This window comes from Poecile atricapillus, chromosome 1 (assembly GCF_030490865.1).
Source record: "Poecile atricapillus isolate bPoeAtr1 chromosome 1, bPoeAtr1.hap1, whole genome shotgun sequence".
Taxonomy (NCBI): domain Eukaryota; kingdom Metazoa; phylum Chordata; class Aves; order Passeriformes; family Paridae; genus Poecile; species Poecile atricapillus.
In genome coordinates this window covers 4263956-4288728 of record NC_081249.1, presented here as the reverse complement: position 1 = coordinate 4288728, position 24773 = coordinate 4263956, and the positions used below count along the sequence as shown (strand labels likewise).

The following is a 24773-nucleotide window of genomic DNA, read 5'->3' as shown; positions in this document are numbered from 1 at the left end:
GTGCACTGCCAGTAGGTTATATCCAGGAAAGTCTGTTTGTGACAAAGGGATAAGCAGTCTATTAGAATTTCCAGTTTTGATTTCCTGAGCTAAAATGAAAATCAGTCTGCTTCCATCTTACAGTCCTCATTTGCAAGCAACGCAGCCAGCCCTCACCTGCACATATGAGCTGCAGCCTGGAAACCAGATCTTTTCTCTCTCCCCTCTAAGGCTGACCTTTAAAGTTCATTTCTATCTGTGCATTTCCAAGGGAAGACTTTCACAAGGTCAGTTCAAGGACCTTATTATTTGAGTGGAGTCACTTGAAGTACAGTGCACGAGAAACATACTGCTAGAATATGAACCACTAGAAAGTGCATTAAGGGCATTTAGAAACACAAAAATAGCTGCTGCTTCCTGTCTTGAACACTGACTGTTTTAAAAAACCACTAACTTTGGCTTTATGTTTGTTTCCTATAGCCTGATAAAGCTGCTGCTTTATATTTTAGGTGCTGGGCCTAGATTCTATTCTCCATCTCCTGGGTCATTTGGTCAGTCCTTTAATTAGGCCAAGAAGTGTGTGCTGGGTTTTTTTTAATTTTTAAATTTTCCTTTTTTTATTTTTTTATTTTTATTTTACCTTTTCTTTTTATCTTTCTGTCCCCCCACCTTCCATCTTGTGGTCCCTTGAGTATTGCACTGATCATATTCTTAACAGGTCTAATGACAGTCCCTCAGTTCCTTCCCTGAGCAGATAATTTCTGTGCCTAGCTGCTGTTAAAGTTAGTAAAAACCTAATGTGTGTAGCCTTATTATTTTCTTCCCCTCATTTGGTTTCAAAGCCTTTTCTCTTCATTATGCCAAACAGGAGTGAGGAAGTTCTTTTCAGTGAAATGTTAAGACCAGGAAGAAGTGGGTGTTTATGTGTGCTCAGGAAGGGAATTCAACAATAACAAGGCATTTTAGTGTCAGCTGTGTATAAATTAAAGTGCATGTTCCATGTAGACAATGCACATCCTTTAAGAATGATCTATTTGTAAAAAATAGGTTGGATTTTTTTTTAAACAGTCGTGTCTTTCCTAAAAGCATGAGGTATTTCTTCAAAGTAACAATGCTTTTGTGTGAAAATTGTTAGTTTAGGTTGACTCTACATTGTAAAACCACAAAGGAATCTGAGCTCAAGTCTGGAATGCATCAGGTAATGCTGCATTTGCATTAGGGTGATGTTTACTGGGCCTTCAAAAGCCAGGAACTGAAAGTGTGCTTTGAGACTCTGACTTCTCCCTCTTTTCCTGCCAGCTCTGTGTGAGCATCCTGACAAGCCTCGCTCCTGGAATGCTCTTGCTTGGTACAACTTTTTAAATTCTGTTTCTTTTCTCTTTCTTGATTCTGCTGCTGCTTCTTCTGAACTTCTCTCCTGGATTTCTCAGCTTCTCTGAGCTGAGCTCCTTGGGGATGCCCCTTCACAGGGAGTCCCGTTTATCTCAGTTCTCCGGGTCAGAAGAAAACTCCAAAGCTCTTTAGGATCTTGTTTCTTGTGTTTATTGGGATGTTATCACAAAACTTGGCAGGTCTTTCCAGACTTTCTACACAAGTTCAATTTACTGCAACCCTTGTGGTTCACTTTGGCTTTGAAGGCACAAAATGGCCCCGAACCACTCAGTTCTTTTATCTTTATACTCATTCTTATCCAATTAACAATAGACACGGATATTATTTTTCTTAATGACCCAATGACCCATCAGCTGAGTGCTGCACTGTGACATTTTCTATCCAATCACTCACTATTACCCAAAAACCTCAAAAAGAAGAACATGAAGAAGAAAGAAGGAAAAGAAACAACATTCTAAATCTTCCATCTTGCTTTCTGCTTTCTAAACTAGCTTAAACTCTAAACTTTAACTTTTTCACCCAGTGACTTAAGAAACCTCTCTAATCTACACACTCCCACTTTTAGCTTTTCTATCTAACTTTAACAGTTGTTTTCATGTAACACTGTGAAAACACGCCCATAAATTTCATGTTGTGTGCAATTCAGTGTTCTTCTGGATCTCAGAGCCAGGTGCCAGAGACAAGGGCACACACTCTGTGTTTCAGACTCCAACACTCAGTTTTCAGCTACCAGTGTTTGTTACCACTGCTGACAGGTCCACAAAGGAGCCACGAGGTTCTTGGGCAGTGTGGGCAAAGCCTGAGTGCTGAGTCCTGCTCCAGGCAGGAGAATGGAGTTTTGTGTCTCATCATCTCTCAGACACCCTCACATTCCAGAGGGGAATTCCTGAGGCAGCCTGTGGTTCCTGCTGCTCTTCGTCACTTGGCTCCTGCCAGCACAGGTGGGATGGAGAGTGATGGCCAAGCAGGGGCTGATCTTCCTGCAGCAAGGCTGCCCCTGGAACTGGGCAGTGATTCAGTGCAGGCATTGCAGAGGAGGATTTAAAGCTGTTTTTGTGGCAGCAGAATGGCTCAGTGCTTGCAGAGCCTCTTGCATGACCAGAGGTGCATGTCCCTGGCAGAAGGGGCAGTGCCCCCAGTGGAGTTTGCTGCTGCCTTAGGCCTCACAGTAAATAATCATATAATTCATACCATTTTTGCCTGTCTGCTTCCATTCCCCTCCTTTACACCAGCCCCAGATACTTCATGTGGACCTGACACCAGTGTTGATTCTGAGAATTTTTTCCTCTTAGATGGTTTCTCTCAGACTTCTTGTGAGGGAAGTTTCTGCTCTCTGCTGCAGACAGTTATGATGTCTGAGTAGGTTTTCAACCCCTTATGGGACTAAAACATGCATTTGCAATTGTAATAAATACTGTAACTACTTCATAAAAATATTCTGCAAACATATGTTTTCTTTAATAATGAGGTCTACAGCAAACCAGCTGAGATTAAGGCTGTTTCGTATATTTATTTATCTTGCTCTCGTACTTGACACATTAATGAATCATCTCACCATTCTAATGAAAGTTATCACATATAAGGCTTTCAGAAAGTCAGAATGTAGTTACTGAATTTGCTGGTTTATTAATATTCTGGGATCCCCATAAACTCTTGTTTTTTGTCTTTAGTGTTACCTGTGTTTTGCTAAATCCAAATTTAATCTACAAATAATACCAATACTATTGTATACAGTAAAACTGTACTTAGATATCAACCAAATAGAGATAATGTAGAGAGCTGTTTCTGCTTGCACAGACCTCCCTTGGAAATCTGGGCTGTTTTCTTTCTGATCATTTTTAATTGCTTGAATGCAAGACCTGTTCTTCAAATTTAATATTTCAGATTGAGGCACGTGGCATCATCTGAGCACAGGCTGCTGGGAAATACAAAGTGGGACTCACCATCCCCAAAACAGTTCTAGGACTGATAGGATATTTTGTGTATTTTTAAGAGGGAGAAACTAATTATGTTTTTAACAGTTAAAAGACTCAGCTTGGTGTAGCGCTTGTGACCTGCGTGGCATAATTTGCTTGTCTCTTTTCCCACCAGATCAATTGAATTTGTTTATTAGTGAGTGATATGCACAGAATAAGGATCCCAAGGAATATGGAAGAAAGAAGTTATTTCCAGTCTTCTTAAAGAGAAGGAGCTTAGAATTTAAGGCTATTTTAAATGTCCTGCTGAACCTGTTATATCAGCTGAACAACAAAAGCATCAGGTTTCTATGTCATGGAATCACAGGATGGTTTGGGTTGGAAGGGACCACAAAAATCATCCCATCCCAGCCCTGCCATGGCAGGGACACCTCCCACTGTCCCAGGAGCTCCCAATGTCCAGCCTGGCCTTGGGCACTGCCAGGGATCCAGGGGCAGCCCCAGCTGCTCTGGCAATTCCATCCCAGCCCCTGCCCACCCTGCCAGGGAACAATTCCTGCCCAAGATCCCAAGATCCAGCCCTGCCCTCTGCCACTGGCAGCCATTCCCTGGCTCCTGGCAATTCCTGCAGCCCTTGGCAATTGTCTCTCTCCAGCTTTCCTGGGGCTCCTTCAGGCCCTGCAAGGCCACCCTGAGCTCAGCCCAAAGCTTCTCCTGGCCAGGCTGAACAATGGCAGCTGTGCCAGCCTTTCCTGCCAGCAGAGCTGCTCCATCCCTCTGCTCATCCTGGAGCCTCCTCTGGGCTCTCTCCAGCAGCTCCAGCTGCTCCCTGGGCTGGTCCCAGGGCTGGGGCAGCTCTGCAGGTGGGGTCTCACCTGAGCAGGGCACAGGGACACAATCCCTTCCTCACCTCTGCCCACCCTGCTCTGGATGCAGCCCAGGGTTGGTTTTGGGGGTACAAGTGCACATTGCTGGGAGTCCCTTCTCTCACCCACCCACACCCCAAATTCCTTCCTGGCAGGGCTGCTCTCCACCAGTTCATCCCCAGCCTGGATGGGAACCAGGGGTTGCAGCACTTTCCCCTTGGCTTTGTGAACCCAGGGAGGTTCCCATGGCCCCTTTCTCGAGCCTGGCCAGGCACACACAGAGCACTGTTCTTTTAAATGATGTGAAAAACAGCTCTGATATTTGTGAGCACCTTGTTCAGGACCAGGAGGTGCTGTGCTTGTGAGTGCTGGGCTAGAAAAACCTAAAAATACCTTCTTGCTACCGTGGTTCTTCTGCAGAATGTTCCTTAGGGTGGCCTTTTGTTTAATTCAAACACAGAACCACTTTATTTTCCCATTTTCAGGGCTGATATTCTGGGAGTCTAAAAAGAACACCTAAGCTCATGAAAACTGATACAAAGGTCAGTTTATGCCCTTCCTCCCCGACGAATCCTTAATGTAATTAAATGCCGTACTTGAAGCTTACCCTACTTGCAACTCCTTTTTTTGTTGTCTTGATTAAACATGACAACAGATCAATGAGAGAGTTAAAACAGGCCATTAAAAATAGGCACAGGCTTAAACCAAGTGTTCAGTTTCACTCTGGAACAGTAAAGCAATCCAAAATGTTCAGAGGGTGTTTTTAATGGGACAAATCTGGATGTGAATTATATAGGGGATGGGATGGTTGGGTGGCATATTTTTAAAAATTATTTTATTTTAAAGCCAGAAACCTTGGAACAACCCAAGTGGGATTTTACCAATCAGCTCATCTTACTGGTTTTTTTTTTTTCAATTCATGAATGGAAATAGCTCAAGGTCATCATAATCAATAAAGCCAGATACCTTTCTTTAAAATCTGAGTGAAGAAAGGAAGAAATGGAAAGATGAAAAAAGTATTGTTGGATAAAGCCCCAAAATTTCTCTGCTACATCAAGTTCTGTGTTAGGAAACGCAAGCAGGCCCTGGGGATACCTTGGTACCAGTCTATGGCCTGAACTCAACTGGTGCTGCTGCACAATCTGATATTTCTACAGATTACATAAGGTCTTTTGTTTGATTAGTGTGTCCTTTGTGTCCTGTCCCCTTCACATCAAATTTTGGATGAAATAACATTTGGAAGTCAGTATTTTATTTTTTTTTTTTTTTGTCTCTGACTACACCTGGCCTTCTGTTTTATTTATTTTGTTCTTCTCATGCTACATTTTCAGTGATGCATTGAAATATTAGTGAGGCCACGTTCAGGACTGGATCCCCTGAGAAATGTTAGATATAGAAACACCTTTATCAAGAAACCTGTGCAAGACAATGATGTTTGCAAACCAACTGTCCTGATGATGGACAAAACAGACTCCTGGAGTTATCCTTTGAACTGCTCATAACATAAAAGTATTTACAAATATATAGGAAATTTAAAAGCAGATAGAATTTTTTCTCTCTTGCTCTTCTCTCTGAAGATTTTCTGCTTATCAGGTTCATGGGACCAAAGTAATTTTATTCCTCATTCCTCTGCCTCATCTTTGCCCCTTTAGTCAGGTTTGTGTGTCACTGTCACATCTATTTCAGGTCACTTCTGTATCTTAGGTACAGATTTGTGTGTGGGATGGGATAATGGTTTCCAATTGTGGCTTTCCAGTCTTAATGTTGGTATTTAACACATAAAGCAAGATTAAAAGGATAAATATTAGGGTCTTTGCCACACACAGCATGACATCCTCACTTCTCACACCCAGGCCCCTGCAGCTGGGTTCATCTGCTAAGGACTCAAGCAAAGACTGATGTTTTGGTAACCATTTGGAACCAACATAGAGTTAAAAAGAAAAAAAAAAAAAAAAAGGTAGTAATATATATGAGACACTTTAATTCCCGTTCATATTCCTATTCTAGCACAAATGTCATTAAATTGTAATAGTGATTACACATAATGACTACTTGATACTTTGATTTTGCTCAGAAGATCCCTTTTATCTCATCATTATTTACACTTTAAACTCTGCTTCAGAATCTACATGGCTGTCAATTTGTATGATGCACATATTTAATTAGCTCTGATTAGGAGAAGAAGTGTGTGTGGGAGAAACTATTTTGCCAAATACAGTGATTGTATTAAGCCTTAAATATTATGGTTTAGTGTGACTGATGAATGAAAAAGGTGTATTTTCATCTTGGTAGAGTTGGCTCATGAAGAAGAGAGGTGAAAGGTGGATGCTGTGGTTTGGAACCTCCTGATTTTGTCTTGGTCTGGCACAGGAGATGCAGCTGGAACATTCCAAGAGATACCAGCAACACAAGAAATAATAGAGAAAGACTTGCTTGAAACAGATTGTTCCAATAAAATGTTGAATTTTAGGACCTCTCTGCTCAGCCATCTCTTGTAGGATCCTTTATCCATCAGCCCAGCCCCAAAAACTGAGTTTATAAAAGAAATAGTGTTGAGAAGAAGGAGTAAAACTTACAGGAGGAAAAGGAAATATTTAAAGGTAAGTTTGGATGTGATACAAACCAAAACAGGACAAGCAAACAGATGGTTTCAAACTTAAAGATAGGGGGATTTGACAAGTGTGGGGGTAATTGGCAAGAAATTCTCATGTAATTGGTGAAAATTTGTCTTCTAGGGCTGAAATCTTGAAGAAAAAACATGTTAAATCCTGCAGTCTTGGATAAAAAAGTGAAGGGGGAAGATAGTGAACCTAGAAAATTCCCAAATAACCTCAGTGTTTGAAAATGGGCATCTGGGACAAAGCATCTCAATCCCTGAGGAACTGATGCTAGAAAATTAATTTAAAATAACTTTTTAAACTTCTGAAAATGCCAGACATCAGATGTGTTCTTGCTACTTTATTTTGGGTACTTCATGTCACAGGTTTTTTGTTGACTTCAGGGACTAAGGTAGAGAATTATAAATTATCAGGCCTTAAAGAACAAAGTTTTTAGAGCACATAAATAAATGCAATGCACTGGGGAAAGAAATCTGACATACTTAGAAAAGAAAAAAAAATGGTGCTTGGCAAATTATTACAGATTTTTTCTTTGAGGGAATCGAAGCAGGTGGGCAAGGAGAATGGAGTCATTATAACATAACTAGATCTTTAAAACAAGTTCATCAAAATGTCATCTCAAGCAGTATGGAAGAAAGATGCCATGGGGTAAGAGAGGTCCTCATGTAGATTAATGATAGGCTAGGAAAGAAATAGGAAACATATAATTGATTTTTCTGCTGGAGAGAAAACACTGTCAGTGATCTGTGCTGGTTCATGGGTTGGTTGACATAAATGAACTGAAGAAGGTTATAAATATTAAAATCTTCTGATAGAACACTATTCAAGAGAGCCCAAAATGCACAGAAGTAGAGCTGCAAGGAGTTAGGAAGATCATGCAATAATGGGGAATAAAATGGCAGCTGGGGAAGAAAATGAGTGCAGAGCACTGCAAACAGCAAAGGCAATTCCAGTTATTTGTGTGATACTGGGCTTAAAATTAGCTGTCACCACTGGGAAAGGATGGTGACAGACCTTCCCTAAACATCCTTTATCAGCCACTGCTGGAGCACAGGTGATGGGTACTTGGACATCTGGAATAACACCCTGTTCTACTGCTATACAAAAAGAAAGGTGGTTTTCTTTTTTTAAAAAAAGGAGCTTGAACACTGAAGAATTCTTTTTCCTTTCACTAAGATTTATGTTGGACGTTGTCATCCTTCTCCCAAAAGTGATAACAAAAATAAATGAGTTTGTGCAGTTACTCTTGAGGCTTGGTCTCTGTGAGGTGTTCCCAGGGAAAACTGGAAGGGAACAGGTTTGTTTAGGCTGGACTGACACCAGTGTGGTCAGAAATACCATCCTTGGCTGCAGGAAGGTGCAAGGATTTTATTTTCATTGCACTTCAGTAAAAAAAAGTGATATTTTTTAAAAATCTGATGGAGAACACAGGAAAGGCCCAAGCTCAGGCTGTCACTGGTATTTAAGCATTCAAAATTCAATGAAATTTGAAGAATGCTGGGTTTTGCTGTTGGTCTTTGAGGCTTTTGATTGCCTTGATGTGACACAGAAATCCTGATGGGGGGAGCAAAATGCAAACCAGGGTTTTCCAAGTAACAGCAAGTCGTGTGCTTGTTTTTCATGTAAACAAAGAGTCCTTCAAGGCACCTTAGTCTTGTATTTTGTCAGGAGTAGATCATATGTAAATCTGTGTTACATACTCATTCTGTACCATCTTCATAATATTTTCATATGTATTTCTATTCCTATTCTGATTAACAAGCTAAATGTGCCATTTCCAAACTGAATGTTATCTTGGGATCATTCAGAATCTTAAAATACTCTTTGATAACTTATTTTTACATTGGTAGTGTCTCCCTTCCATTTTAGATGCAATATTACTATTGAGTGATGTTGTCTTAATTTCAGATAAACTTAATTTCTTCTTCAAAAAACCTTTCCTCCTCCAGCAAAACCCAAATTCCTGAGATCTTGTCTCCCACTGAGAAAAGAAATTCCTCATTGACTGTATCTATTTTGTAATAATATTAATATACTTTTTTTCTTTGTATACTGTGTTGTATGAATTATACAGTAAACCCATGACAAAGAGAGTACCAGATTGCAGTTGTTAAGGTAGTGATCATTCCATAAGTTGCTTGTTTGGTTTTGTTAAGAAACAAAATTAAATCCTGAAGACTTGTTTTGCACCTACCCTTTTTCTCTTTTTTATCCTCTTTTTTCTTTTACTCTTCAAGTGATAGGTAGAGTGCAAAATCTCACCTTTTTGGTATTCTTTTTTATTAAGATTGCAGTAGCTTGTCATAGCCCTAGTCTTCCATAAAAATAGCCATGAATGCCAGGGCATTTTCCTTTCCTTTAATTTAGTGAGATGCAAACAAAAGTCATCAGGGTGATCTTGGAAGCAGTTTAGGAAAAACTGTGAGCAGTAACTAAATGGTAATTCTGCTTCTCTTCTACATTATAGAATGGAATCATAGAATGGGTTGGGTTGGAAGGGAATTAAAGCTCATCCATTCCCAGCCCAGCCATGGCAGGGACACCTCCCACTGTCCCAGGAGCTCCCAATGTCCAGCCTGGCCTTGGGCACTGCCAGGGATCCAGGGGCAGCCCCAGCTGCTCTGGGCACCCTGTGCCAGTTCCTGCCCACCCTCACAGGGATGAATTTCTTCCCAATATTTAACCTAACCCTGACCCCTTTCAGCCTAAAGGCTGTTTCTTCTTGTTCTGCCACTGCATGTCCTTATATTCTATGTACACTTACATTATTTCATAATATTCTATTCTATCTTGTTTTGTTGCACTGAGTAATTCTCTGCCTCTGTCAGTCCTGGGTTTATTTTCCTGTTTAATAGAGCCGAATCACTTTCAGAACCTAGCAGCAATTTCATGATGAAAACAGTAACTTTACACAACTTCTGTTTGCTCTGCAGCAGTGAGACTGCTCAGATCTGTTGAGCTGAGCAGAAGCAATCGCTACGTGGCTTTTCTTTCTCCTTCTTCTCCTCCCTCTCTCCCCCCATTTTTTTTTGGGTGTTCACAGGGACCCATCCCCTGAGCAAGGCAGGCAGCTGTGCCCTCTTGTCTCGTGTGCTGGTGCTGGGTTTGGGGCTGCCCTGGTTCTGCTGCTGTGATGGGCACGCTGTCAGGAGGAATCCATCACGCTCAGGGCTTCTCCCCACGGCTGCCAAAATCCAGCAAGGATTGCAAAGCAGCATTAGGGCAGCAAAATGTTTGAGATGTGTTCTGCAGGGGCTTGAAAACCTCCCCAGACGAGGAAATCCAAATGCCAGGTGGATCTGTGGTCCTGGAGGGATTTCTAATCCAGGCAAGGGGTTGCTCCACAGAGCCATTTCTAGATCCCTTCCCTTCAGATTAATGTTCTGGGGTGTATATTTTCTTGCCTGTGACTCAGGAATTTCTTCCATTCCTGCATTTTCATGTACCCTGACCTCTTCCTCTTCTGCAGATTTTGGGAATAAGGACTTGTTCTTGAATAAATCACTTGCATGGTTTACACGACATGAAAGAGGAAGAATCATAGTGGGGAAATGGGGGACAATAAACTTAACACTTCCAGAGTGGAAATGCTCTTATACCCCAATATCATGTAAAGTTGATGCAAAAAAATACATCACACTAATATTAAATTTTGGTTTTGATTTGCTGGTGGTGATGGTGATGAACTGGGATTAAGACTACAGTCTCTGTTCAGCGTTTCCTAGCTAGAAAACCCAGTAGAATTCAGTGCTACTCCTCTCTTTAGCAGTTTCTGGAAGAACTCTGTTTTTCAGGAAGTGCTACAGAGGTTTCTCTGCTTATTATTCCCTTGGAGGGCAGATTTTGCATTTTCCTTTAGCAGGGACTACATAATGCAGTATCTAAATGGTGTCAGTGTTGGAAATACTGTGCCACCAAAGCTTTCACCTAATTCTCCCTGTATTTTCCTTTAACACCCAATGCATTTAGCAATGTCTGTGTGATTTCTTGCAGTAAAACCTCCTGTTTTGTGTGCTGATGGCTGGACATGTTTCAGATTCTCCTGCCTGCCCTTGCTGGATGAGCTCACTGATGGTGTCTGGGAAGAAGCTGGGCAGGCTCAGCCAAACCCCAAACCTCCATTCTTACCTTCCCTTTGGGGTAATTTTGTTTTCCCTCCATGCATCCAAGAAAAACATTTTTCCCCCAGAGTGGCTCAGTATGGAGGAGGAGTGGGATAAAACCAGGCATCATCCAGATCTCCCCCTCTGTTTTCCTTCCCCCTTCTCTCCTCTCACATTTTTGGAGCAGAGCTTTCTGTGTATGTTCAGCCCTGTTTTGGGTTTACAGAAGCTTTTAAGGCAGTCAGTTTTCAGCTGTGACTTTTGCATCCAGTTTGTAGATTCAGGAGCCTGTTGAACTTGCCATCATTACTAGTGAGAACTCCTGAGAGCTTCCTGAGGGCATAAGTAACATTATGGAATCATGGAATGTTTTGGGTTGGAGGGGGCCTTAAAAAGCATTTCACCTTCCACAATCCCAGGCTGCTCCCAGCCCTGTCCAGCCTGGCTTTGAACTCTTCCAGGGATCCAGGGGCAGCTGCAGCTTCTCTGGGCACCCTGTGCCTCTTCACCCTCACAGTAAAGAATTCCTTCCCTAATATCTCATTAAGTTCTGCTTTCTTTCAGTTTGAAGCCATTTATCTGATTTGTCTTTTGTGGGCCACTTTTGTAGGTACTTGGGGATAAGGGTGGTGTGGAATAACGGAGCTGAGAGGTTGAGGTTTATAAATCCCTTGACATTTTTGGGTTTTTCTCCTTCTTCAGTTTCCTGAGCTGGTTGGCAGGATTTTCTGCTCTGCCAAGGGGCTCTGGTCATAGGGTTCACTCACTCAGCACAAGCAGAGCTCACCCACACAAAACCCCAAAGGATAAGGTCCTGTCCCTGAAGGATGTCCTGGATCCTTCACCCAAATGAAAGATCTTTCAGGCTCTGGCTTGCATGAGTGGCAGATTCTTCATCTGGGATGTGGGAAAGGTGACAGAGAAGTCACCAGACTGTGAGACTCAAAATGTAGCTGCTCTTCTCTAAAACATACCCTCATGGAATTTTGTGAAGCATCCTAACACTTATTTATTTTCACTGAAAATTTTGATTTATTTTGCTTTAATTTTTTTTGTGTGGAAGAGGTGATTTTTTAATTTTTTTTTTTTTTTAATTTGTCTTCTTCCTGGAGAGTTCTAATAAATATTATGCTCAGCTTTGCTGTTTATTTGCAAAATTCTGTTGTCCCATTAGGATCTGAACTTGGTGGCAATCAGGACTCTCTCAAAAACATTAGGTCAGCTGCAGCATTCTGAAGACAAGCCCCAAACTGAAACCTGTTCAATCTCAGCCAATAAATAATTGAAACTATTGGCTCTGCTTATGGTAAAAGTGATGGTTTTATAAACCAGTTAAGAGAAAAGCTATACAAATATGGATTAATTCCATTTTTCAGAAACCTGAGAAACAAAAAAATTCATCTTTATTTCTCTTAATCATAAAGTATTTCTGAGAGAAGAATAAATCTGAGCCTCTTCTCTCAATTCTGTTCTATTGCTTTTGGTGTTTTTCAGTGTGTTCCTTATGATAGGAATGGTTTTTTTGGGTTTTTGGGTTCAAGAAGCACAGGTGCATATTTTTTGCCCATAGATTTCCAATTATCTGGGTTTTTTGTTTTGGTTTTTTTTTTTTTTTTAATTATTATTTTTTCAACCACAGATTATTCCTTTTTAGCTGATTAAAAGCTCACATCTATTGCATTTACCACTTTGCATTTGTGCACTCCACCAAAACCCACACTTCTCTCCCTGTCTTGTGAGTTCTGCTTTTTTTTATGGTTTCACCTGAGGACTTTCTCTTTTAATTGTGGAAGCCTGCTTTGATTTAATGGAAGTTTCTGTCCTCTGAGAATGATAATGTAACACTGAGTGCTTTTTTTCTCTGTAGTGATTATTATTTGTGGGCAAAACCAACTGCATACTTAATTATCCTCATTAGTGGTTCTGATTTTGAAACTGATTCCAACAAGTAACCCTTTGGAATAAAAGGTTGAGCACTGGCACATTGAATCAGAGTAGCAATTTGAAAAAGCAGCTTTTTTTTTTTGCTGGACATGTAGCAAATTTATATTGTTGAGCCCTAAAATATTGGCTACCCTTACACAACACACAACATGGAAAATAGTTCTGCATTTTGAGATTTTATACTGGGGGAAGAATTGTGCTCTCCTTTGTTGGTTTAAAACTGTTGTGGGTGGTGGTGCTTAACTGGTGTTTTTGTAATTGTATTAGTTTAATATCTTCATCTCTTTTCTAATTAGATTTGCAATATCAAATTATTTTTGGCAATTGATTTAATTTTGTTTTCCACATTAAAGCTATTTTGATTTTAGCATTCTCTCATAATTCCTCTTTAGGGCTGCTTTCACTTTTTGTTATTTTATTAATTCTTTTTTAGTAAAACTTACTTTGGAGTCAGGTCAGAGCATCTTTATCCAGTTCTGTTTTCCTGTTCTTGAAGTTCCTTTTTTACTTCCACCTGAAACTTATTCCTTATGTGAGCTCTGTTTTACCCTCCTTCCCCTCAAACAATGAGGAATGTTCAGTCCCCATCAATATATATATATATATATATATATTTTCAATTTTCTGTACTGGATCACTATGACTGAGATTTAAAAAAGAGAGACTGAAAAAAAAGGAGGCTAAATTAGCCTTTTTTCCTCCAATACTTCTCCCCTTGATGAACTAAAAAAATGCCTTATTTGAAAAAGAATCAAAACCTGATTAGACACTTACAAACAAGAATGTTATTATCACTACTCAATTATCATAGTAACAGGCTATGCAAAGTAACCCAGAGAAATATTTATATATTTAGAGGAGCAAAAGAAATTCCTGTCTGGGGCCAGAATCAAAGCCAAAGTTGTGAAAGTACATTTGCTTTACCCTAGCTCTAATAAAATTTATAATATTTATCAGCCTTGTGTGTTAGTCATTAGATAAAACCCCTAGAGGGAGACACGATTATTGTAATGCCTCATCACTCTGATCTTTCCACAATAGCTGCAGTAATTTCTCTGGGTCACTTTGCATAGCCTGTTACAGGATAATTGAGTAGTGATAATAACATTCTTGTTTGTAAGTGTCTAATCAGGTTTTGATTCTTTTTCAAATAAGGCCTTTTTTTAGTTCATCAAGGGGAGATGTATTGGAGGAAAAAAGGCTAATTTAGCCTCCTTTTTTTTTTTTTTTTTTTAATCTCTCTTTTTTAAATCTCAGTCATAGTGATCCAGTATAGAATCTTGAAAGAAAAAAATTAAAAATTATCCTAAATAGTGACACATCTCTTCAGTATTGCACCCTCACACCCACCCAGGCTCTCTCTCCCTGTTCTGCATTGAGTAATCAGCATATTTGTGATTGCATTTGTAATGTTTCTACTACTGGTTTGAAAGGCACAGCAGTGCATTCAGAAATGTTTCATTTATCAGTTCTCTGTGTGTGTGTGTTTATGCAAAAAAGATTATCTTAGCATACTGTATTGTTTGAATGTCAACAGGGTAATTAACCTGTAGTATGATCTTGGTAATTCAGTTTCCTGAAATATAATTTATTGTTTAGATGGCTTCAGCCATTTTCCCACAGAAGTTGGTTTGGGGGTTTTTTTGACTGCTTTTTAGATTAATTCCATTAAATTGTTTTACAAGATATTTGTATTTACAGTGAAAAATCAATATTTTATTTTCCTCTCTTAGGGAGGATTTCAATATTTTTTCACTGACCATATGAAAAATGAGGATTAAATTCTCCCTTTAATTTTTTTTTCCCAATTGTTTTGCTATATTTGGGTCTTTTGTTCTCTCTAGGTCTCTACCTCACAGCCATATGATTTTAATGACTGTGGTCACAATGATGTTTTCTTGCCTGCTTTTGCTCTGATTTCAGGCCAGTGAAAAAGGAGCTGGCTGGTTGATAGCAGATCCTGAGGAGTTCCTTGAGTCTAAACATCCTTCTGACTTCTGCCTATCCTGATACCTTGTTCTTCCACTTTTCCAAATCATCTCTTTTATTTAATCTCTTCCCTGTCCTCTTTTGGGGATGAAAGGGAACATCTGCTGTGGCTCTTGGGGATCATCCTGGGGATGAAGCCAAGAGCTGGACTTGATGATCCTTGTGGGTCCCTTCCCATGCAGGATATTCTGTGATCTCTTGTGATCAGATTCTACTGTATCTATATCTACTATATCTTTTATCATGCCACCTCCCTCACCAAAACAAAAGAAAATCAACAAGAAAACCCCACCCTGTATTTGAATTTTGGTGCATTTAGGAATTGCTGATGTAAGGACAGGTAAAGGCTGTGCTGTTTTTAGGCTCGTGCAGGAGCCAGACAGGCTGAACTCACAGGACAAACATCTGTAAATGGGGACAGCAAACATCCACCCAGAAGCTAAAAATGCTGGGGCACCTGTGCTGAACTTCTTGTTAACTGAGATGTTTGAGCAAGCTGGAATTTGTCCTAATCCCTCTCTTCCTGCTGGAGATGGTGACCAGGTGAAGTGAGTGATTTTCTCTGTCAAGGAAAGGACTCAGCTGAGCCCAGGCTGGTTTTTTCCTACATTTCCTGTGCAGGAGGCTCAAAAAACCTTTTCTCCTACCCAAGGCATGATGGCTGAGGTCTTTTAGGAAAAGGCTTCTCCAGAAGGAATGCAGGATATTGACATTTTATTGTTAAACTTTGATCAGCTTGATGAGCTGAATAGAATACATTTTATTATTATTATATTATAATATTTATTATAAAGAATGACTTTCTTGAATATTGTCCATTCTTTCCTTTATTTTCCTTTTTCTGTTTTTATTACACTCCGTGGGTTTGCCTCTATGTTTCCTGTGTTTAGGCAGCTGTATTTACAAGTGAGAAATTATTACATTTTAAGGTGGCACCTTATACAATCCAAAAAATCTGAAGGAAATACTTGATTGTTGCCCAGTTCCTCAATCACAACCTCACTGAGGAGAAAAAGAGAGGAAGAATTGATATCCAAAGCTGTGGCAAACCTGAAGTTCCACTCTAACACAGTTCAGGCTGTTTCTGCAAACCTGCTGTAGTGCAGGAGTGCAGTCAACTTCCAAATGACATCATTTATCTTTTCTGTTTTGATTTTTATTTTATCTAAATAATCTCAGTCTTTTTATCTTTTTATCTAAAAAAAGTCTTTTTCGTTTAATCTAAATAATCTCAGTCTAAATAATCTCAATCTTGGCTCTGGACCTTCACTTTGATTCATATCTTTTAATTTATCTATATAAATATTTCATGCTGGATTTGATTAATTAAATGGATGAGAACTCATTTTTCCCTTGGTTTGAAATTGTTATTCATTTAAGACCAAACTTTCCACTTTCAAAGACTTTACAGGAACAGCATTTAGTCCTTGAAAAGGGTACAGAAGGTGAATTAAATATAAGTATCAATTAATTGTTCAGAGACATTTTATTCATACTTTTGAGTGTGCTGACTGGTCTCTCAACCCAAAATATTTCAGTTCCTTCAAGAGCTGAAAAGAAAACTGTGGCTTCAAATGGCCAATTGCAGAATATGGGAAGAGGGCTTTGGAAGAACACAAGGCCCAAAAAGACAACTTCAAAATCACAGAAGTGTTATTTAAACTTACTAAGAGATGAAAGAGCACATGATGAAAAGGAATTATGTACAACACTGGGGCTCAGCATTCTGACACTCAGTTGAAAAGGTACAAAATTTTCTTTTGTTCCCTGCAAACTCCAGGAAAGTTTTCACTTTCAGCATCTTTAGGGTAAACTTTCTTGCAGGTGAAGCGACCCGAAGGGGGTGGAGGAAGGGAAGAGGACAGATGGTTTCATGGTTTGCTTTTGCATTTCTTCTCTCATCTCTTGGTTAGTGCTGATCCCTCCTCATCCCCAGATCCAGCAAGCCCAAGCTGGATGCAGAGCTGTCATTTAAATGCAGGATCTCCTCTCTCACACCTCAGAGACACCCTCTTCTCCCCAGTAAAGAGGAGGATTGAGAAACAGCAGTTTCAGCCTGGTTTGTCTTGTGAAGCCTTGCAAAATCCCAGCCCCATGGGCAAGAAATGTCTCTGTCCCTGCAGAGGACCTTCAAGTGCTCAGCACACACACATGTAGGAGCTGGAGAGCTGGAGGAGTGACCTGCCTGAGGAGAGAAAGGGCCACCTCTGTAAAATAAAAATCAGTCTGTTCTGGGCTGTGCCAATAGCTACAGGTGTTGGAAATGCCAAACCCAGCCTAAATCTTCATAGCTGTGTGTCCATCCTGGTTACAGCTGCCCAGCCTGGCAGTGCTCAGCCCCCCGTGCTGAGGGAGATCAGCTCACAGCCCCACTGAGCAGCTGGTAAAGAATTACTGTGGAAATGTTTAGCTGAAAAAGAGATCTCTCAAATGCCAACAAATTTTGCATCTGGCTGATGTATTCAGCACTGTGCTAAGCACAGCAGCGTTGTCTCCCCTGAAAATCAGGAGGAACTTCCTTGGTTATAATGTTTATCACTTCAAGTACTTGGGAGTAAGGAATATTGATTGAGCTTGCAAAAAAAAATTATCCATTTCCCATCTCTCTCCCTTTCCCCTCAATTTTTCCCTCCCCCATACTTCTCTCCCCATTCCTGTAGGAGTGAGATCCTGGCATCTATTGAGCCTTAGACTCCAGAAGTCTGATCTTTGATCTGATAAACTGTTGATGTTCTCCTTTAAGCACTCAGTGGAGGACACAAATCTGTGCATTCTTGCCCCAGAGTGTTTGCAGGTGCAGATTGTTTGTCACCTTTTCATCCCAGCTGGGGCTCCTGAGCACTGCTGAGCTGCAACCTTCCTCTTGTTTCCCTCAAGAATTATTGGTTTGGTAATAAATAACCCTTATTCAGGAAGAATCTCTTCTTTTTCTTCCCTTACATTGCAAAATGATGTGATCTCTGTCCAGGCCAAGTGCAGTCATGCAGCTGCAAGAGTTCTTAGTTCTGCTTTGGATGTTATTTTCTCTTCCATGACTGCCTTTTTTTTTTTCATTCTTCAGGTATTTCTCTTTTCAGTTTTATTTCCATAACTTTTATCAGTTTCCCTTACCAATCTCCCTTGCAACTCTTAGTCTGAGTTGCTTCTGCTTTCTGAAAAATACAGTGTTTAGTTGAATCATATTCTATCATTAAGCAACATCTAATTAATTACACATCGCCTTCACTTGTCTCCGTTTCAAATAGGTTTCAATAAATCACTTGTTCTGTCATCCAGCCAATCCCTCTCTTCCCATGGAATGTTGAGGAGAAATATCTTTTTAATAAAAGCTTCCAAAATCCCATTTTTGTCGCTGGATGTCTCCAAGCAGCTCACACAGTGAATTCCACCAGAAAAAGCATCTGGGCTGTCAGCATTGTGTGGAAGTGTGTGCATTAGAGCAGTGTGATTATTTTCCAGGGATCTTGGTGTGTTTGTGGCTGCCATTAGGATGAATGCGTAGCAGATGCTGGTTTAAAATGAAGCACTATTGTAGTGGCTGATGGATGCAAAGTTTGTCAAAAGTAGTGAAAGCTTCTACAGGGGATACAAAGCAGCTGGAAAAATTCATTGTTATGTGCTGCTGGTATGAGTCTCTGGTTCAGCTGTGCTGTGTTTGATTGGGAAGTTAGATTCTATGGAAGTGTCAAACGGAGTTTCTGATATTCTCTATTTTCGTGGCATTCGTAATTTGGTATTTACCTCTTTGTTCTTGGCAAGGAAATCTACTGGATTTGCTAGAATATCTGCTAAGAAGCAGCACAGCATAATAAAAGCTGGCAAATGTGAACTGTTTTTATTACTTCTACGTGAATGTCTTGCTGGCCAATGGAAATTTAAATGCCTTGTTGATTGTTTCATTTGTATTTGTAGAGAAAAGCTTGTACAGCAGATGAACAATGCTAAATTGTTTTTTTTTTTCCCCAGTTCTCTATTATGTTACCAACAATACTGTTCTCTGCTTCAAAGTAGAGCTATAATTAGAAATGTGATTATGTAAAAGTGGCACCATCTTATTCCCTCCTTCTGAATGAGGATTCAGCTTCTCCCTGTGCTTAGTCCTGTTGTGCCTATTTTTGCTTTCCAGATGCCCAAATTCCTCTTGGGATTGCACCCACTAGGTGGAACTTTTCTTGTGGGGAACTTTATTCTGTGCTGGCACCTGCCTCATCCAAATGCAGGAGCTCAGCTCCAGAGCTGAAATTTGTCCTTTCAGAATCTCCAAGTGCCTTTCAACCACCACTGTGCCACTCATTTATCTGTCTCCTGCATGCCAGACACCTTTCCCTACTGGAGAGGGTGTCTCTCTAATTTCCAGGGATTCCCAGAGCCACTTTTGCTCTCTTTTGAGTCTCCCCTGATATTTAGAATGAACAACTTCCCACCTTGTATCTCTGCAAGATATCAAAAGAGAGAAGGAGAAAACAGTCTATTTTGTATCCCAACTTTAGCACTGGGATAGCAATTTCTTTCTGCAGGACAATAGAATCCATCTTGTGCAAATGAAGGCTGCCCTGGAATCTGTCTGATCACTGCTTGCTGGGATCTCCTCCAGAGGGGTCACCCTTTCCAAAACTGACCCCTTACCAGCCTTGCTTTAGAAAATCCTGTCAGAATTGACTGCATTCAAGATACAGTGAATCATCCAAGTCTGTGTTTGTGTCAAGCAAAACTGACCATTTGTTTTTATTTTTTATTTTTTTTTTTTTATAAGTGAGCACTCTATGCAAATATAAAGCAGATTGGTGGTATTGAAATATATCCTTCCATTTGCTGGAAAACAAAAATCACGTGTTAGGATTATCAGCTCTCCAACAGAGGTTAGGAGGGTACTTTAGAGGAAATGTTTGGGGTATTTTAAACCACCTGGAGACATCAATCCCTCCAGTGAGGGCTGAACAGCCCATGGCAGAAGTGGTTAATCTGTTGTTATGACTAATATAGACTCTTTCCAGTGATACAGAATCTTCAGTTTAAGGCTGGGAGTGGGATTCCATGGAGTCCCATGAATGACAGAACCAAGATTATCAGAGGCACTTAGGTTTAGAGGCCTTTGCAAGAAAAGATCTGACCAAATGATATAAAGCATTTACTAAACTGTATCTGTATTAATATAGACATGTATTACTATTAAGGAGTTATGGGATTTTTTTTTCACTGTTTGCTCTGTTCTTTTTATTACTTCATAAATAATTCTTGCCATGGAAAGACTGTAAAAACAAATTTAGGGATGCTAACAGAAACTGCCTTTATTTCAGGCAGAAATTTAGTTGCTGGAAATTTCATAAAGGCAGATTATTGATAGATTTTTGTAGGCTGTATGAAGAGTGCTGCCTCAGCAAGCACAGAAGTGAGTGGATCTCTATCTCTTTATACCAAAAGGGGTTTCTCATTTTACTTTTGGGTCTAAACCACTTACTGTGTTTAACCTGGCGATATTTTCTTGAATGATGCCTTTTTGGGCTACCTAAAAACAGAGGCCAAACAAAATGAAGGGAACAAAAAGCAGTTCTATTTACTGAAGGGCCTGAAGGTACATTTAGGGCAGACAAATTCCCCCAGGGGCTGCACCCAAAACTGGACGATGGGTCATGGGTTTTCACACTTTTATAAGTTTGGTCCATTTTGGGGGTGAATTTTCCAATTACAGCTGCAGGTAATGAAGTCATTTACCCCAAGTTTTCTCACCCCCATCTCAATTTTGTTTACATTTCTCAGGGTCTGGGACAGTGAGGTGTCCTTGATTCCCAGGCTTGGATAGGAATTGTGTTGTCTGACCAAAATGGGAAAGCAGCAGCTCGCACTGAATATGGAGTTTAGAGTTATCCACTAAAGAATTGCAGCATTACAAATAGATGGAAAACATAAAAGCTAAAATCCTAAGGCATGATGAAAACAAGAAACATTTTATTAGAGCTGCCATTAGCATCCAGATGCTCTGATTACCTTCCCTGGGCGCCGCGTTTGACTCGGCGTCGAATCGCTTCGTGCGCTGCTGAAATTTCTCAGGTTTTCAAGGTTTTTATTCTCTTTTTTTTTTTTCCTTTTTTGTCTTGCAGTTTTCAGTGAAGAGCTACACGCCAGTCTCTATTTTGTCAATGCATCTCTGCAAGAGGTAGTGTTTGCTAGCACCACAGGGACTCTGGTCCCCTGTCCAGCAGCGGGGATCCCCCCGGTGACGCTCAGATGGTACCTAGCGACGGGCGAGGAGATCTACGATGTCCCAGGGATCCGCCACGTCCACCCCAATGGCACTCTCCAAATCTTCCCCTTCCCTCCTTCAAGCTTTAATAACTTAATCCATGATAACACTTACTATTGCACAGCTGAAAATCCTTCAGGGAAAATCAGGAGTCAGGATGTTCACATTAAGGCTGGTAAGTTGAGGCTTTTATGGGGTTTGGAGGGGGGTGAGGAGGGAGGGAATTGGGGTGTTTCAAAGAGGAGCAGCAGGTATCAGTCAGGGGAGGATGGCCAGAAGTTCAACCTCTAAATTCTTAACAATATTAAGTAATATTGTGAATTCTTTCCTCTCCTTCCCTCCCCAGTTGGAATTATTTTGGTGCTAAAGCGTTAGTTTTCCCAAGATCTCCAAATAGAAGGAGAAACAAACTGATAATCAAATCAACAATCACACCATGCTTGCACATTAAAGAACTGTGTGAGAAAAAGATGGATTTGAACATGGGCTGGAAGAGAGGAAGAATGCTTGGCCTGAAATCACACCTCTCCTCCCTTGTGTGTGGTCACTTTGTTTTGAGAGATGTTTGTGTCCCCTGCAATGATTGAGCAGCTGATGTGGGTCCAGGGGCAGTGCTTTCTCTTTAAGATAAAATATGCAAATAAGCAGAATGGTTTTGCATCTGTTTTCTGTACTGGGTCAGCCAGTGGGAAATTACAGAGGGATCAAAATCAGGCCTTTTGTTACAACACACAAACACATGGCTGCACAGCTTTTGAAGATTCTGGTCTATCCGCTTCAGTTAATTAAAATATTCAAACAAACAAACAAAAAATAGTCTGGGAGCTGACCCCTGGAAAATGCAAATCTTTGGAAGCTCTTTATTGTTGGTGGAACTGTGCTTGGCTTTTCTCAGAAGAGAACAACCTTTCCTCTGGAGATTTGTCTTCACAGGAGTTTCACAGGGAAAAAAAAAAATGTGAACAGTTAACAAGTAGATTTGCCTGAGACTTTCTTTTTAAATAATAAAAAGCATTCTCTTCTTCTTAACAATAAGTCAACATTCAGAGATCTGTAGTTTGTAGGCAGATGGGGAGCAAGAATAAAAACCAGGTTTCCATGAAATTCATGTCTCATTAAAATTTTAGTCTAGGAAAGTGGGTTTTCTTGCACAAGAAGCATCCAGTAGAAGGAAGTTATCATGTTACATATATGGGGAGTCCTATGATGGTCTATGCTTCCTATGAAATTATTTAGTTGTCCATTAAAAAAAAAGCTTGAAAATCAAATATTCATATGAACACATCATAACCAACTTTGTTTGAAACTTGGTTCTGGTTTTTGAGCTTTTGGTTTTACTTTCATGGATTTGTGGGCATACTCTCTGGTAGAATTATATTTTTAGACAACGTAATATTTACTTTTGTCTTCTCTGGATTTGTTAATGTGTCTCCATTTCAAACATCTTCTGGGCACTATTTTTTTCCAGGATTGCTTTCCAATTTTTACCTTAGATAAGCTAATGTGGAGATACAAAGGAGACTAAAACTTCCAGTGTTGCTGGCTAAGACTTTGAACTGGTGTTCCTTTAGGTGTAAAACATTCATCCATGGAACTCCAGAACAAGACTTCTCTCTCTGCTTGAGAAATGAAGCTTGCAAATAGAAAAAGGGCCTCAAGAAAGGACTTTGCAGTTGGTAGTGTAGCTTCTTGGCTCAGAAGTTAAAAACTCCTATTTTTTTTTTTTCCAAGTCAGAAATGCCCCCTTTACCTCTTTTCTTTCCTTTTTTAATCTTTTACCCCATATCCACTCATTTCTCCATTTAACTCAATTTCTCAGTTAATCTGAGCTTTGGATAATGAGTTAAACGAGTTCCCTTCCTTCACATGAGCTGATGCTGTGTGTCAGAGCTGTCCCTGTGCCTGATGGATAACCACAGCTATCAGTCAGCATCTTTTCCAAGGGCTTGTGGAACCCTTCAATCACAGGAAAACACAATTTGGAGAGTTCTGTGCATGGCAGCCAAGTGTATTTTATGCTCCAATGATAAATTCTGGGTTGCTCAAATTTGAAATTAGAAACTTCATTTCTTTACATGGTCCTTGCAAATTATTTCTGTCCATGTGAAATCTAAAAAATATTTCAGATTGGCACTAACTAACTGTTTTTGGGGTTTTCTTTTTCTAATTTCCTCCTTCCAATGCTCTCCAGTTGGTTTCCTAAGAATGCAGAAGAAACCAGTGGATTATGTGGTCATAGCATAAAGACTAATACAGTTCTGCCCATTCTCAAAGTCAGCTTGAAAAGTCTGGAGCTCATTTACCTCTTTTCCCAGGAACATGGGCAGCAGATAAAAAATTCCAACTGACAGATAATTGTATTTGTGGTTTTGCATGTAATTTTGGATGTAGCACAACAAACATTGCCAAACTCCTCCCAAAAATCACAACCCCCACACTTGGACACCCAAATTTAATCCTCTTCCATGCCAGTCCCACATGGGACTAAAGGTCTCCATTTTATCTTCAAGCTCTCCTGTGCAGCCATGGCAGTGAAGAGTCTATTTTATTTTATTTTTTTTTCTTTAACAAAGGCTGACATTCTCATATAAATTAATGACCTGGAGACTTGTGATTTAAACAAAAAAATAAACAAACAAACAAAAAAAAATAGAAAAAGTAAAAATCAGCAATTTATTCATGGAAACTGCAAAAACTATGATCTGGAAATAGCTGAGGAGCCTTGTAAATCGCAATAATGTAAATTATATTTTAAGCAAGGGAATGAATAAACCTCCTTCCAGTTTTTGTGCCCTGCATGGTCGCTGTCTCGGATTTTATTGACAAGATCAGCTGGGCAGATTTTCAGAGTGGCCAAGTGTTCTGAAAAGTACAAATACCTTCAGCAGTGAGTTGGGATATTGCTGCCAGGCAGCTTTTCCTGGGAATGGTGGCTGGAGCAAGAGCACAGACACAAATCAGCCTCATTGAGATGACCCATGTGCCATTCCCTGGGTGTAGGACAAGCTTCACCACAGGGCAGCCAATGCTGTGAAATCCCTGCATTAAAGATGTTTATAATGCCAGTTTAACAGTCATAACGGGGTTAAGAATCCTGTCCTTTGATCAGAAATCAATTACTGACTTTTTAAAAACTAGCCGTGTCTATCTTGTAATAGAAAATGGGTATTTTTTCCCCTTTAAAAAAGATATTTCATTTTTAATTAAACTTACTTATTTTTGGTTAGGGCTTCTAAAAGTTATATTGTTATAGAAATGTTTGGGATGGAGAGCTTCAATCTGACTTTTTGCAGTGGTAACAATGGACCTGAAAATTCGATGCTGTTTGCATTTTGAAGACTGTGGTTACATTTCATTACTCTGCCTTTTGTTTCTTGACCCTAACTGGGGCAGATATTTAAAAATATCAGTGCTCCTGGTGTTTAGAAACACTTTTGTAAACTCTGAAAAGAATTTACTGACTTTTCAGCTGGAATCAGTGGGGCTAAATGTATTTGTGTAAGAGCTTGGCCTGTGTTTGTGGGCAGGGAATGTGGGCAAGAAGTGTCCCTGTAATGTGGCAGCTCAGAATTGTTGCTGTTCCCAATAACTCTGACCCTCAGAACAGACACAAGGAAATTTCCAAAGCCCTCATGCCTGTTCTGATGGAAATGGTTTCTTTTGGCTGTGGTGATTCCTGTTTTTTGCACCTTGACCTTGTGTTCCCATGGAGAGTCTGTTGTGCT

General features: G+C 40.1%; 1 protein-coding gene across 1 annotated transcript in view; it reads left to right on the top strand.

The window, feature by feature from the left end:
• DSCAM (DS cell adhesion molecule) overlaps nt 1-24773 on the top strand; it is a 441606-nt gene that overhangs the window by 40728 nt on the left and 376105 nt on the right. The window contains exon 2 of the mRNA XM_058834121.1: nt 20906-21223. Within this exon, the coding sequence (XP_058690104.1) occupies nt 20906-21223 (318 nt within the window). The remainder of the gene's footprint in view (nt 1-20905; nt 21224-24773) is intronic.